This window comes from Salmo salar, chromosome 13, assembly GCF_965601325.2.
Source record: "Salmo salar chromosome 13, fSalSal1, whole genome shotgun sequence".
Classification (NCBI taxonomy): Eukaryota; Metazoa; Chordata; class Actinopteri; order Salmoniformes; family Salmonidae; genus Salmo; species Salmo salar.
Window position 1 is genome coordinate 31,250,257 of NC_138303.1, and position 15,226 is coordinate 31,265,482.

At 42.2% G+C, this 15,226-nt stretch overlaps 2 protein-coding genes across 2 annotated transcripts; one reads left to right on the forward strand and one right to left on the reverse strand.

Moving 5' to 3' along the window:
- Nucleotides 1–2,841: 2,841 nt before the first annotated feature.
- LOC106566833 (properdin) lies at nt 2,842–6,484 on the reverse strand. Its single transcript, XM_014135288.3, has 10 exons — nt 6,285–6,484; nt 5,939–6,077; nt 5,676–5,857; nt 5,406–5,576; nt 5,096–5,290; nt 4,777–4,950; nt 3,822–4,010; nt 3,529–3,640; nt 3,167–3,293; nt 2,842–3,065 (listed from the first exon to the last, which is right to left on the reverse strand). Exons 1-9 carry the CDS (start codon nt 6,337–6,339, stop codon nt 3,167–3,169), a joined length of 1,344 nt encoding a protein of 447 aa, XP_013990763.1. The 5' UTR covers nt 6,340–6,484; the 3' UTR covers nt 2,842–3,065.
- Nucleotides 6,485–7,216: 732 nt separating this feature from the next.
- LOC106566834 (NADH dehydrogenase [ubiquinone] 1 beta subcomplex subunit 11, mitochondrial) lies at nt 7,217–14,086 on the forward strand. The gene is made up of 3 exons (XM_014135289.3): nt 7,217–7,506; nt 7,742–7,872; nt 13,868–14,086. The coding sequence occupies exons 1-3, from the start codon at nt 7,321–7,323 to the stop codon at nt 13,995–13,997; spliced, it is 447 nt and encodes a 148-aa protein (XP_013990764.1). The 5' UTR covers nt 7,217–7,320; the 3' UTR covers nt 13,998–14,086.
- Nucleotides 14,087–15,226: the final 1,140 nt, after the last annotated feature.

The window sequence follows — 15,226 nt, forward strand, 5'->3', positions numbered from 1 at the left end:
CCCCAATTTCAGCCTTTGCCTAACCCCTTCAAATTTGCAAAAAATCCATTCTGGGCTGCGTTCAGTAAGCTTTTACGTTCTAGAATCTTCAATTGAACGGAAACGGTGCTGTACTGAACGACCAGTTGAAAAACGGGAAGGGGTTGGGTTGTGGATTGTCAGCATGGCTACTGCCCTTTAAATACGTCACTCATTGCTTCAAGCCACACCTCGCCACCCCCACCAAACAGGAGCAAATGTACCTCAATGTCTTCAAGCACATACAAGAACGATTTTGGGAAACGTGTCGTTCAGTACAAACTGTTCCACAACGTAGCAAACATTCAAGCAAACTGATCACACCTCAGGTGAGAAGTTGTGGGTAGGGGGAATTGCTCATAAATATTTATAAATTAACGTAGTTGTACCTGATCCCAACATTTTATCATTAAAGCATTCTTACCAGAAGTCCACTGGCATGCTCTGATAATAAAATAACCTTTATCTCACAGTGGTAAAGCTCAGAGTTCCTGACATCTATTGCCACTTGCGGTATAAGTTTGAATCCCCCATGGGGTGCAAGAAAAAAAGTGTGCTCACATTTAGGATGAAAAGTGCAATCATCACCTTGAAAATTAAAATTAGTGGCTCAATTCAATCCACCACGCGTTGCAGTATTTACGAAGTAGCTCTTTTTCCAATGGTCAAATTAACTCAGATTGGTTTTGGGTAGTGTATAAAACCTCCAACTACTACCAGGGCAACCCCTCTCACAGGTATACTTTCATTTTTCAGAATTAGAAGTGTGTGGGCATGGGATGAATATTGTAAATAAAGTATTTAGAAAAAATATATCTTCCCCATGTGGGATTAGTACTCACAACTAAATATTTTTAGAACTAACCCAAGATAGACCACAGCCTGTAATTTCCAATGGGAGCAAATGAATAATTGTGGGCAGAACAAGCAAGGAGGTGGGCAGAACCAAGCATGATCCTATTGGCGCATTCTAGCATGTATTTGCATACAGTGCATTCGGAAAGTATTCAAACCCAGTGACTTTTTCCACATTTTGTTACGTTACAGCCTTATTCTAAAATGGATTAAATAAAACATGTTCCTCATCAATCTACACATGTCACGGATCCCTCCGGAACTTTCATTACGCACACCTGGCCCCTATTCCCAGTGATTAGTAATTGTATAAGTGTGTCCTTGGTTTACCATTGTCCTGTCGATTATTGTTACTATGTCCGTTGGTTCGTGTGAGTACCTGTGCTGTGTGTTTTGGCATTTGTGCCATTGTGGATTTCACAGATGATTACGGCATTGTGCGCTTGTGTTATTTATTCGAGGTACTCCTCGCTTTTGTTTGGGTTTCAACCCTGTGTTTTGTATAGTGTTTGTTTGGTCTTCGTCCCCGTGACTTTACACAGCACGCCGTAATTTGGGTGGAATAAAAAAACCTATTGCGCATTCCTGCGCCTGTCTCCCGACCCTCATACCAATGTGACAACACACAATATCCCATCATGACAAAGCAAAATAAGGTTTTTAGAAATGTTTGAAATGTATTACAAATAAAAAACAGAAATACCTTATTTACATAAGTATTCAGAAGGCCAGCATCCCGGAGTCACTGTTGACGTTGAGACTGGTGTTTTGCGGGTACTATGTACTATTTAATGAAGCTGCCAGTTGAGGACTTGTGAGCCGTCTATTTCTCAAACTAGACACTCTAATGTACTTGTCCTCTTGCTCAGTTGTGCACCGGGGCCTCCCACTCCTCTTGCTATTTTGGTTAGGCCAGTTTGCGCTGTACTGTGAAGGGAGTAGTACACAGCGTTGTACGAGATCTTCAGTTTCTTGGCAATTTCTCGCATGGAATAGCCTTCATTTCTCAGAACAAGAATTGACTGACGAGTTTCAGAAGAAAGTTATTTGTTTCTAGTCATTTTGAGCCTGTAATCGAACCCACAAATGTTGATGCTCTAGATACTCAACTAGTCTACAGAAGACCAGTTTTATTGCTTCTTTAAATCGGAACAACAATTTTCAGCTGTGCTAATATAATTGCAAAAGGGTTTTCAAATGATCAATTATCCTTTTAAAATTATAAACTTGGATTAGCTAACACAACGTGCCATTGGAACACAGGAGTGATGGTTGCTGATAATGGGCCTCTGTACGCTTATGTAGATATTCCATTAAAAAAAATCTGCCGTTTCCAGCGACAGTAGGCATAGACAACATTAACAATGTCTACACTGTATTTCTGATCAATTTTATGTTATTTAATGGACTAAAAATGTGCTTTTCTTTCAAAAACAAGGACATTTCTAAGTGACCCCAAACTTTTATACGATAGTGTAGGTCCTGGATGGCAGGAAGCTTGGGGCCAGTGATGTTCTGGGCCGTACACACTACCCTCTGTAGCGCCTTACGATCAGATGCCGAGCAGTTGCCATACTAGGCGGTGATGCAACCGATCAGGATGCTCCCGATGGTGCAGCTGTAGGACTTTGAGGATCTGGGGACCCATGCCAAATCTTTTCAGTCTCCTGAGGGGGAAAAGGTTTTCTTGAGGCCTCTTCATGACTGTCTTGGTGTTTTTGGACCATGATAGTTAATTGGTGATGTGGACAACAAGGAACTTGAAACTCAACCCGCTCCACGACAGCCCCATCGATATTAATGGGGGCCTGTTCGGCCCACCTTTTCCTGTGGTCCACGATCTGCTCCTTTGTCTTGCTCACATTAAGGGCACCACACAATTTGTTATGCATTAATGACGTTTTCAATAATCACTACAGTTAATGCAATGCTGCATTTGAAATTAAAAGACTTCATAGACTAAAGCAATTCCATGAAAGGAAGTGAACAATGTTTTTTATTTCTTTAGGAAATTACATTATTATGAAAAGTGTAGTCATAATAAATTACTTTGTGTTACTACTGGTTCATGAAGGCTGCATAGACATATGTGACCAAAGGCAGTGAAATCACATGGCTAGACAATTCAATGTGTCATTTTCTAAGTTGACAATCCTCATTCCCCTTCAGGCTTGTGTTTTGATCAAAAGACTCTGAAAAAAGTCAGACATTTAGAGATAGCATTAGAGCTGACCAAAGTCCATTTAAAATTGATTTTGCAACTGTGAAATCAATGTTAACGATAAGGTATTACCTATGTGTCACATAGAGGAACCTTTATACAAGCCCGAGTCTCTTTTGTGTCCTTCAACTGTGTGCAGTTCGCATCTGGCTTCCCTTCAAAATATGCTTTAGCCTTAATAGGATACCCTATTGCCTCCCTGGCATGGAAACAAATAGCAAATAAGGTTAGATTCACCCAATTTACACCTGACACACCAAACAATAGCAGAGTGCAGAGATTTCACACCGCACCAGATAATATTGAACGTGCCACTGAGCCCAAGCAATGCCTAAATCGCATGTAGCCTACTTATTGAGAGGCATAGGAGTAGATACACACAAATTACTTGGTTAATCAGTGTGTAATAATAGTATACTATACAGTCTCCTTACGGGTATTCTGAGAGATTAGGTATGCACTTGCGTTCTCTGGTCTTTTTGGCTCCTTCTCCACAGGGGGGCTCACAATGACTCCACTCACTCCATTCACTCCACTTACCATCAACTAAACACAAGTGAAGCATTATGTGAGGAACATAACTTCTTAGCCTACTGGTTATGAAATCTGATTTGTATTATTCAACTATCACTGAAAAAATATGCAACACTTGGACTGAATTAAAGTTGAAAGAGGCATCAAAACAAAAACAGTTCAATCAATGGAAGAAAAAAAAAATTGAACTCACAGTAGCAATATTTAATGTCAAAGCAGGGCCTGTAGTCTGTGATCTTTCCTTCACACGTCAACCCACCAAAATCTGTGTGTTCACACCATCTTTGGCGTCTTTGCTGTCCACCAATTTTTCGACAGTTAATTTTTCCTCTATTAGATTTACATTCTTCCCATGTCCCCCACTGCGACCACTGACCATCCACTGTGGAACAAAGAAATAACTATTATCCCCATGGGAAGTCTTTCAGTTCTTAGGAGGACTTGAAGGATACAATGATTTCACTACTGAATATCATATACAGTGTTACGAAACCAACTAGCTAGCCTACAGATGTTGATACACTCGCTATGTCTAGGGGTCCTAGGCCTAGCTAAATGGTCTGTAACCTGATTTAATCTGTGCATTTATGTGAAAAGGCAAAGTATGCGGAGAGTGTTGTATGCATGTGCCCCCAGGGGACAGCAACCTTAACTCGGTCCAGAGCCAGCACCGTCTTGAACCCCTGGTTGGCCAGCCCAACGGGATTATCATTTGTTCAGTTCATAGTGATGATTTTTTTTTTTTCCAAAATGGAAAGAACAAAAATACAAAACTAAAGAGGTAATGCAAAACATACACTGGTAAGCCGTACCTGTGTGCTTATCAAGGCCTCGCACAATACTTGAACCCGGTTACTGCTGCCACCTAGAAATGTGGTGTGGAAGGGTGCTGTCTATCTTTTGCTAACACTAAACTACACCCCATATCATAACAACAGTAATAGTATTACTGTTAAAGTATATAATATTATAATTACAGTGACTAAAATATAAACATCTGACCTCAGTTGTGTGAAAGCTATAATCCTCTCAAGAGAGGCTAAGTTTGATCAAATGACTCATCCACTAAAAACAACATTTGCTCAGAGGTTAATAACTGATGAAATGGGCAGAGGGAATGGGTTATTCTCTGGCTGTCAGTATTTTACCTGGGCAATGGTTTTTGGTATTGCAGATTTTTGTGTCTTTATTAGATCCAGAGCAGGGCAGACCTCCATGTTTAGCGGCTGGGTTGTCACACTGTCTGAGCATTTCATTAACCCCCACCCCACAGGTAACGGAGCAGGAGCTGGGGGGGCCCCACGGCCCCCAGTTACCATTCACTATTGAGGATAAAGAGGGAGGTTTGTTTTACATACACTATGAGTACATGTTATTGCTACATTCTGTGTATGAATACAAGCAATAGCTTTAGGATATCAGTCAGAACCTCAGAGGAAAATGTGATTGCTTTGCCATGCCATTTACCAGGACATGAAGGAAGCTCATCACAGGTCCTAGTTTCGCTCCCTAACCCAGGGCATTCATCACCAGGGGGCACTGAGGACGGTGGTGGATTGGAGCATGATCTGCAGCGCCGCTGTGTAGGTCTGGGTAAATCCTCCCTTGCACAAGTGCCTGAGCATGGCTGCCAACTCTCCCAGTTTGACCAACCACCATGGGCTACAGTTGAAATAGGAGGTGAGTGGTGAAAATATGTCAAACTTGTATCATGTATGGAGATGGTTATTGCATTATGTGAAGGAATAGAGTGTGTCTAAATCATAATGATCTTTACTTGGACAGACGCGATCAACCACACAGTGTTCCTCCTCTTCACTTGGACCTTCGCAGCTGCTTCCACATGTAGGTGGTGGTTCGGTGCATGTCCTCACTCTTTTTCTCATGCCCTTCTCACAAGTTGCAGAGCAGGGCTGCCACTCACCCCACTTGCTCCATTGTCCATGTTCTGAACAATTTTCAGCAAGATCATCAAAAGAGGCACGAAATACCTTGACTTCAGATATTATTGAATTTATGTTCCCTGACTGTTAGAAAGGGTCTGTACCTGGACAACAGTCTGGCTCAATGCAGACTTTGGTCTCTAACGTTAGTTTCTGAAGCTCTTTAAGGCGACTCTTCGGAGTACATGTTCCCTGTCCCTGGCATTCTCGTCGTCTCTGCGAAACTCCCTCCTTACAGGGGGCAGAGCAGCGGCCCCAAGTAGTCCATTCAGACCACGAAGCTGGGCTATAGGTGACATAAAACACACCATATCACATCCTGCACTGGGACATTGGATGTCCAAATCTGAAACCAATTGAGACTCACCCACAAAACTTGCATTTTCTATCTGCTCCAATGTAGCCATAGTGAGGGTTAAGACAACAGTCTTCAATTGTCACTTCTCCCAGGAGATCGCCACAATCCCCATTATCAAACCTGCTGTAACATTTCACCTCTTGTGATACTGGAAACATATAGATTGTTCTAGTCACTGCTTCAATCATTTTTTCTAGCATTTTACCATATTATTAAAAAGTAACGTGATGTGTCTAGCATAATAGTGAAGTGTTGTGTTCACAAATCAATATACTAAATATCACATTTAGTTTACTGTTGTTATGAGGTTCAAAATAAATATTTATTTTTAAACAACAATAATAAAGTCACTAACCTGATTCCCTGAAGGTGATCAGCAAAACCAATGAAGTCCACATCACCTGGACCATTTCTCTGTCGGTCTATGCCTAGTACTTCTTACTCTAGCTCTCTGTCCACTCTCACTAGCAGGCTTCTCCAGAGATACTGTATATAATGATGAGATGGTATTGTCCCAGCCCTAACAATGGGAGTCGTCCCAAAGGAAGGCAGGTGATCTGCTCTGCTTATCAGTCTCTCTATGATTGGTCTACTTATTGCTGTATTCTCGCGGGAGTGGGCCCTCCCACTTCACCTCTTCCTCTCTGGTTTATGTTTCACTTTATTGGAATTTGGAAACAAATAGGAAAGGCATGCATCCTATTCCCGTAAGGTTAATAAACTCATACCGCCCCCTGACCATCTTGACCTTTTTTGCAGCATTGTTACGCAAATGTTGCACAAAATGCCAAATGCACTAGCTAGCTATGTTTAAGAATCCACTCAAATCTAACTGACTGTAGCTCAGGACATGCATATTCTTGATAACGTTTGAAAGGAAACCCTTTGAAGTTTGTGGAAATGTGAAATGAATGTAGGAGAATCTAACACATTAGATCTGGTAAAAGATAATACAAAGAAAAAAACGCGTTTTTTTTTGTACAATCCTCTTTGAAATGCAAGAGAAAGGCCATAATGTATTATTCCAGCCCAGGCGCAATTTAGATTTTGGCCACTAGATGACAGCAGTGCATGTGCAAAGTGCTAGAAAGGCAAGGGTGCTCGTTTTTTCCCGTATTTTTTAAATTCTTTGAAATCTTGAATTTGATTCAATATTTGCTCAACAAACATTGCACCTCATAAGAAATATATTTTCGCAACTAACTGCCTTATCTCATTATTTCCAGTAGGCTGTGCTCGTGGTAGGTGACATTCACTGACAGCAGACACACCCCGCCCAGTAGGCGGCGATCAATAACCTCTCTTGAAATGATCTGCTTCTGTCCCACAAGCTGAAGAAAAGATCAAACAATTCCGGTGCCTGGTCGACACAATAGTGTTGCCCTGTCAAAATGCTCGCCCGGTTGTCACGGTTTGGGCCTGCCTTGACCCGTTTTCGCACAAATCCGGCGTTTGGGGCTCGGTTCGTATCGCAATCTCCACCCTCTGGTGCTGCTGGTTCGGCCACTGTGTCGGATTTGCAGCCCTCACGTGCCAAGGAAAGTCATGGACACGCAGAGGTCAGCGCGTTCGAGAAAGTGAGTTGGTTCTGAATCGAAACGGAAATACCTTACTCTAGCTTTGACAGCTCATATCTGGTATTATTTACAATATTTCACATTCAATGTAGTTTGACATAACGATACACATTCCTTCAGTCAAACATAGTGCCTAAATACTTTACTATCTGCACTCAGGTGTAGCAAATACTAGCTAGCTAACAATCCAGTGTAGCATGAAACCATAATAACAATCTATCTCAAATCTCTACAGAATCGAGATTATCATGGGTTCTCTCAGGATCCTGTCGTTGACGAGTGGAACATGAGGATGGCCTTCTTCTTTGGCATCTCTATGGCTATTGTGGTTGGAGGTACCTTCATCCACTATTTACCAGACCATGGGTATGTTTAAGCACAATGCACATCCCTCTTTGTTACTTTGTGGTTTGATCTTCATCACTTGCTGGAGCAGGTGCACAATGAGTAAGTGACAACTGAAAAGCCGAGCTACAGTAAAAATATAACACTGCTAGGAGGACCCCACAAAAAACGAGCTAGATGAATGCAACCAAACTACACTGATGAATGCTTTGAAACAGATATTTTCAGTTAAAGGGACATTCCAAAATTGCTCTACTTCATATTCATCATCACCACCACCACCACATAAACATGTGAAAATTGTACGTTTCTATGTTTTGTAGTAAAAAAAGAGAGGAAGCTAAGTCTAGGGACTTTTTTTTAAGTGTCAGCTTCATATTCATCATCTCCAGCACAACCTCAACATATGTGAAAACTGCACATTTCTATGTTTTGTAGTCATCAACCAATTAGTATGCAATGCACACTGATGTTACTACAAAACATAGAAATGTGCAGTTTTCACATATAGTTGAAGTCGGAAGTTTACATACACTTACAGTGGGGGAAAAAAGTATTTGATCCCCTGCTGATTTTGTACGTTTGCCCACTTACAAAGAAATTATCAGTCTATAATTTTAATGGTAGGTTTATTTGAACAGTGAGAGACAGAATAACAACAAAAAAATCCAGAAAAACGCATGTCAAAAATGTTAGGAAATTATTTGCATTTTAATGAGGGAAATAAGTATTTGACCCCTCAGCAAAACATGACTTAGTACTTGGTGGCAAAACCCTTGTTGGCAATCAGAGGTCAGACGTTTCTTGTAGTTGGCCACCAGGTTTGCACACATCTCAGGAGGGATTTTGTCCCACTCCTCTTTGCAGATCTTCTCCAAGTCATTAAGGTTTCGAGGCTGACGTTTGGCAACTCGAACCTTCTGCTCCCTCCACAGATTTTCTATGGGATTAAGGTCTGGAGACTGGCTAGGCCACTCCAGAACCTTAATGTGCTTCTTCTTGAGCAACTCCTTTGTTGCCTTGGCTGTTGGTTTTGGGTCATTGTCATGCTGGAATACCCATCCACGACCCATTTTCAATGCCCTGGCTGAGGGAAGGATGTTCTCACCCAAGATTTGACTGTACATGGCCCCGTCCATCGTCCCTTTGATGCGGTGAAGTTGTCCTGTTCCCTTAGCAGAAAAACACCCCTAAAGCCTAATGTTTCCACCTCCATGTTTGACGGTGGAGATGGTGTTCTTGGGGTCATAGGCAGCATTCCTCCTCCTCCAAACCCGGCGAGTTGAGTTGATGCCAAAGAGCTCCATTTTGGTCTCATCTGACCACAACACTTTCACCAGTTGTCCTTTGAATCATTCAGATGTTCATTGGCAAACTTCAGACGGGCATGTATATGTATTCTTGAGCAGGGGCACCTTGCGGGCGCTGCAGGATTTCAGTCCTTCACGGCATAGTGTGTTACCAATTGTTTTCTTGGTGACTATGGTCCCAACTGCCTTGAGATCATTGACAAGATCCTCCCGTGTAGTTCTGGGCTGATTCCTCACCGTTCTCATGATCATTGCAATCCCACGAGGTGAGATCTTGCATGGAGCCCCAGGCAGAGGGACATTGACAGTTCTTTTGTGTTTCTTCCATTTGCGAATTATCGCACCAAATGTAGTCACCTTCTCACCAAGCTGCTCGGCGATGGTCTTGTAGCCCATTCCAGCCTTGTGTAGGTCTACAATCTTGTTCCTGACATCCTTGGAGAGCTCTTTGGTCTTGGCCATGGTGGAGAGTTTGGAATGTGATTGATTGCTTTTGTGGACAGGTGTCTTTTTTACAGGTAACAAGCTGCGGTTAGGAGCACTCCCTTTAAGAGTGTGCTCCTAACCTCAGCTCGTTACCTGTATAAAAGACACCTGGGAGGTAGAAATCTTTCTGATTGAGAGGGGGTCAAATACTTATTTCTCTCATTAAAATGCAAATCAATTTATAACATTTTTGACATGCGTTTTTCTGGATATTTTTGTTGTTATTCTGTCTCACTGTTCAAATAAACCTACCATTAAAATTATAGACTGATCCTTTCTTTATCAGTGGGCAAACATACAAAATCAGCAAGGGATCAAATACTTTTTTCCCCCACTGTATGTTGGAGTCATTAAAACACATTTTTTCAACCACTCCACAAATTTCTTGTTCACAAACTATAGTTTTGGCAAGTCGGTTAGGACATCTACTTTGTGCATGAGAAAAGTAATTTTTCCAACAATTGTTTACAGACAGATTATTTCACTGTATCACAATTCCAGTGGGTCAGAAGTTTACATACACTAGTTGACTGGGCCTTTAAACAGCTTGGAAAATTCCAGAAAGTGATGTCATTGCTTTAGAAGCTTCTGATAGGCTAATTGACATCATTTCAGTCAATTGGAGGTTTACCTGTGGATGTATTTCAAGGCCTACCTTCAAACTCGGTGCTTCTTTGCTTGACATCATGGAAATCAGCCAAGACCTCAGGAAAAAAATGTGTAGACCTCCACAAGTCTGGTTCATCCTTGGGAGCAATTTCCAAACGCCTGAAGGTACCACGTTCATCTGTACAAACAATAGTACACAAGTATAAACACCATGGGACCACGCAGCCGTCATACCGCTCAGGAAGGAGACACGTTCTGTCTCGAGATGAACATACTTTGGTGCGAAAAGTACAAATCAATCCCAGAACAACAACAAAGGACCTTGTGAAGATGCTGGAGGAAACAGGTACAAAAGTATCTATATCCACAGTAAAACGAGTCCTATATCGACATGACCTGAAAGGCCGCTCAGCAAGGAAGAAGCCACTGCTCCAAAACCGCCATAAAAAAGCCAGACTACGGTTTGCAACTGCACATGGAGACAAAGATCATACTTTTTGGAGAAATGTCCTCTCGTATGATGAAACAAAAATATAACTGTTTGGCCATAATGACCATTGATATGGTTGGAGGAAAAAGGGGGAGGCTTGCAAGCCTAAGAACACCATCCCAACTGTGAAGCACGGGGGTGGCAGCATCATGTTGTGAGGGTGCTTTGCTGCACTTCACAAAATAGATGGCATCATCAGAGAGGAAAATTATGTGGATATATTGAAGCAACATCTCAAGACATCAGTCATGAAGTTAAAGCTTGGTTGCAAATGAGTCTTCCAAATGGACAATGACACCAAGCATACTTCCAAAATTGTGGCAAAATGGCTTAAGGACAACAAAGTCATATTATTGGAGTGGCCATCACAAAGCCCTGACCTCAATCCTATAAAAAATGTGTTGGCAGAACTGAAAAAGCGTGTGCGAGAAAGGAGGCCTACAAACCTGACTCAGTTACACCAGCTCTTTCAGGAAGAATGGGCCAAAATTCACCCAACTTATTGTTGGAAGCTTGTGGAAGGCTACCTGAAATGTTTGACCCAAGTTAAACAATTTTTTAGGATTTAATGTCAGGAATTGTGAAAAACTGAGATTAAATGTATTTGGCTAAGGTGTATGTAAACTTCTGACTTCAACTGTATGTTGATGTCGGGGTGGTGCTGGAGATGAATATGAAGCTGACACTTAAAAAAAAGCCCTTTCCCGATGTGAGGAGACTTACCATACGACAGTTGGCGACGTGCACAGAGGCCCAGCTTTATGCAAATCATCAGATGTCGCTGCGCGATACCCAGTTGGGAGGAGTGTGGGGGGGGATTCTTACAAGATAGCTTTGACACATGTTGTTTGGAAGAAATGGGCCGATCTAGGCAATGCGCTTTTATTTTTGTACACTGAACAAAATTAAAGCGCGATGTACCACTCCACAAGCGCGATGTACCACTAGGTTTACTGAGTTACAGTTCATCTAAGGAAATCAGTTAATTGAAATGAATTAGGCCCTAATCTATGCACTTCACATAACTGGGAATACAGATATGCATCTGTTGGTCACCTTTTTAAAAAAATTTTTTTTTAAAGGAATCAGTTGGAGAGAACCAGTTGGCATCTGGTGTAACCACCATTTGCCTCATGCAGCGCAACACATCTCCTTTGCATAGAGTTGATCAGGTTGTTGATTGTGGCCTGTGGAATGTTGTCCCACTCCTCTTCAATGTCTGTGTGAAGTTGCTAGATATTGGTGGGAACTGGAACACACTGTCGTACACATCGATCCAGAGCTTCCCGAACATGCTCAATGGGTGACATGTCTGGTGAGTATGCAGGCCATGGAAGAACTGGAACATTTTCTGCTTCCAGGAATTGTGTGCAGATCTTAGAGACATGGGTCAGTGCATTATCATGCTGAAACATGAGGTGATTGCGGCAGATGAATAGCACGACAATGGGCCAGGATCTCGTCACGGTATCTCTGTGGATTCAAATTGCCATCGATAAAATGCAATTGTGTTCATTGTCCGTAGGTTATGCCTAACCATACCATAACCCCACCGCCACCATGGGGCACTCTTTACAACGTTGACATCAGCAAACCACTCACCCACACGATGCCATATACTCGGTCTGCCATCTACCCAGTACAGTTGAAACTGGGATTCATCCATGAAGAGCACACTTCTCCACTGTGCCAGTGGCCATTGAAGGTGAGCATTTGCCCACTGAAATCTGTTACGACTCTGAACTGCCGTCAGGTCAAGACCCTGGTGAGGACGACGAGCACACAGATGGGCTTCCCTGAGACGGTTTCTAACAGTTTGTGCAGAAATTTGGTTGTGCAAACACAGTTTCATCAGCTGTCCAGGTGACTGGTCTCAGATGATCTCGCAGGTGAAGAAGCCAAATGTGGAGGTCCTGGGCTGGCGTGATTACGTGTTCTGCGTTTGTGAGGCCGGTTGGACATACTGCCAAATTCTTTAAAACAACGGAGATGGCTTATGGTAAAGAAATTAATATTGAATTATCTGGCAATAGCTCTGGTGGACGTTCCTGCAGTCAGCATGCAAATTGCACGCTCCCTCAGAACTTGAGACATCTGTGGCATTGTGTTGTGTGACAACTGCACATTTGTCCTTTTGTCCCCAGCACAAGGTGCACCTGTGTAATGATCATGCTGTTTATTCAGCTTCTTGATACGCTAACCTGTCAGGTGGATGTATTATCTTGCCAAAGGAGAAATGCTCACTTAAAGTGAACAAATGTGCACAATTTGATTGAAATATGCACTAAAAGCTTATGTACAACTTTTGGGTTATTTTATTTCAGCTCATGAAACGTGGGACCAACACTTCACATGTTGCATTTTATATTTTTTTCAGTGTAGTATCCAGTTGATGTGGGGTAACGGAGCATACTGCTCATAGCACAAATTCACATTTTCTTTTGGGGAAAGTATTTTTGAATAATAGGGTTTCAGATTGACATTTTAGTCATTTAGCAGATGCTCTTACAGTAGTGAGTGCATTCATTTTTTTTCGTACTGCTCCCCCGTGGGAATCAAACCCAAAACTCTGGCGTCGCAAGCACCATGCGGTACTAATGGAGCTACATAGGACAATAAGCTGTATTACAATGGACTGATGGAACTTTGGATAGTAGACCAATCAATTCCACAAGTCAATGCTGCGTTCCTGGACTCCAAAAAATGACAACGGTGCATATAGATGTCGGAATTCAGATATGACGTCTTAGTGCTTAAAACAATCTACTGAGTTTTTAAAACAATGGCTCGCAACATGGTTCAATGCACTGATAAATCAGCACTGTCTACTTTTTCATTTTTTCAAATTGATGGAATCTTGGAGCTAAAATGGGGATCATGTATACTGTGCTAATGGCATTCATTTTTTTGTGTATAATGGAGAGCAATGTGCACTACGGCGAACTTAGCCAACAATGCATTTGTGGTACATGCATGGGGGCCAAAATGTTAATGCACCTCTGTTGTTACTGTTTGGTTGTATCCATCTATGCACCTCTAAACAAGCATCCAAGACAAACACCTATGTGCTATATTGAATTGATCATCACAAACACTATTTGACCTGTCTTTTTCTCACCAGTATGAGGCAGTGGGCCAGGAGGGAAGCAGAAAGGTTGATCACACAGAGGGAGGCTGCAGGTCTTCCTCTTATGGAGGAGAACTACTATGACCCAAGCAAGATTGTGCTACCAGGAGCCGGAGAGGAGTAGGATGTACTATAAGGAGCTGTTCACTGATAATGTTTATTTCTGACTGTTTTTCTTGTCAGTAAAATGTAATAAATGTCTACCACACCATTGATCATTCTTTTGTGGTCAAACTGAATAGCCCTTGGTAGCAACTGACTATTGATGACAATGAAATAGTACGATAGTCAAACTACTGCAGTCATTGCTCTGCGAGCCCCTTGTACCTGCCCCGGGCCACATCTCCAATGGATGATACCACAGCAGTGAAAGTGTGACGTCATCATGCACCACCTGCAAAGAATATTACAGTAGGAGACACCATCTCCAGAAAGTTTGACAACGCATGTGACGGCATGGCTGCACAAGTGTGCACAGTAGTCATCAGCAATGTGCTGGTTACTGACAAACTTGAATTTGGTCTAATGACCATTCTGAAAGAAAAAGATATGGCTTTAAGTACCTACTGGTAACTAAGCAAGATGATGCACGTAACTGTCTGATAAATCAAAGCCTCACTGACAGCTGTCGTGACTTCTGCTCCAGCAGTATGTCCGCGCTGGAGCATTCTGTATTAAACCTGATTGTCAGTCTTTAAGGATGCTCAATTTGTCCACAGCACCTTATCACAACACATTCAGGAATAGGCATCAGTTAAGCTCTATTATGAAACTTTACCTAAAACGTCAAAGTTCCGCCCCTGATTCTCAAATAGGGGACCGGGACCAAATCCAATCCACAACATATTTTCATGTTGCTGGTTTAACATTTAGTAGATTAAGAGATAGCCATTACAATTTGTAAAGATTGTGTTACAATACTATTTAAATATGTGCACGCATGACTAAGTTGCTTTGGATAAAAGCGTCTCATAAAAGACATTTGAAAGATGTTCGTCATATGACTCAGCGCAAGAGTTCTCTACCCCTGTTAGGGAGATTGGGGTCAAGGCATCCCATTGGTCGAGTTCCTGCCCAACTAGATGTTCAGGTGTTGCATTGCAACCAATGTTTGTGTTCCATGTCATCGACTGTGCAGTCCTGCATCAGATAGCTATGGTCATGTTCCCATGTTCTGACATTGCTGATGCATGCCAGATCTTACAATGCCTGATTAGGTGTTTTACGTATCAACTAACCACATATGTTATAGCAATCTGGTGCACGACGGCACTGTCGATGACGTGACACGCAACCATTGGTTGATGCATGCAACATCTGAGCAGGGGAACACGACCATGATGTGGTTAGCTG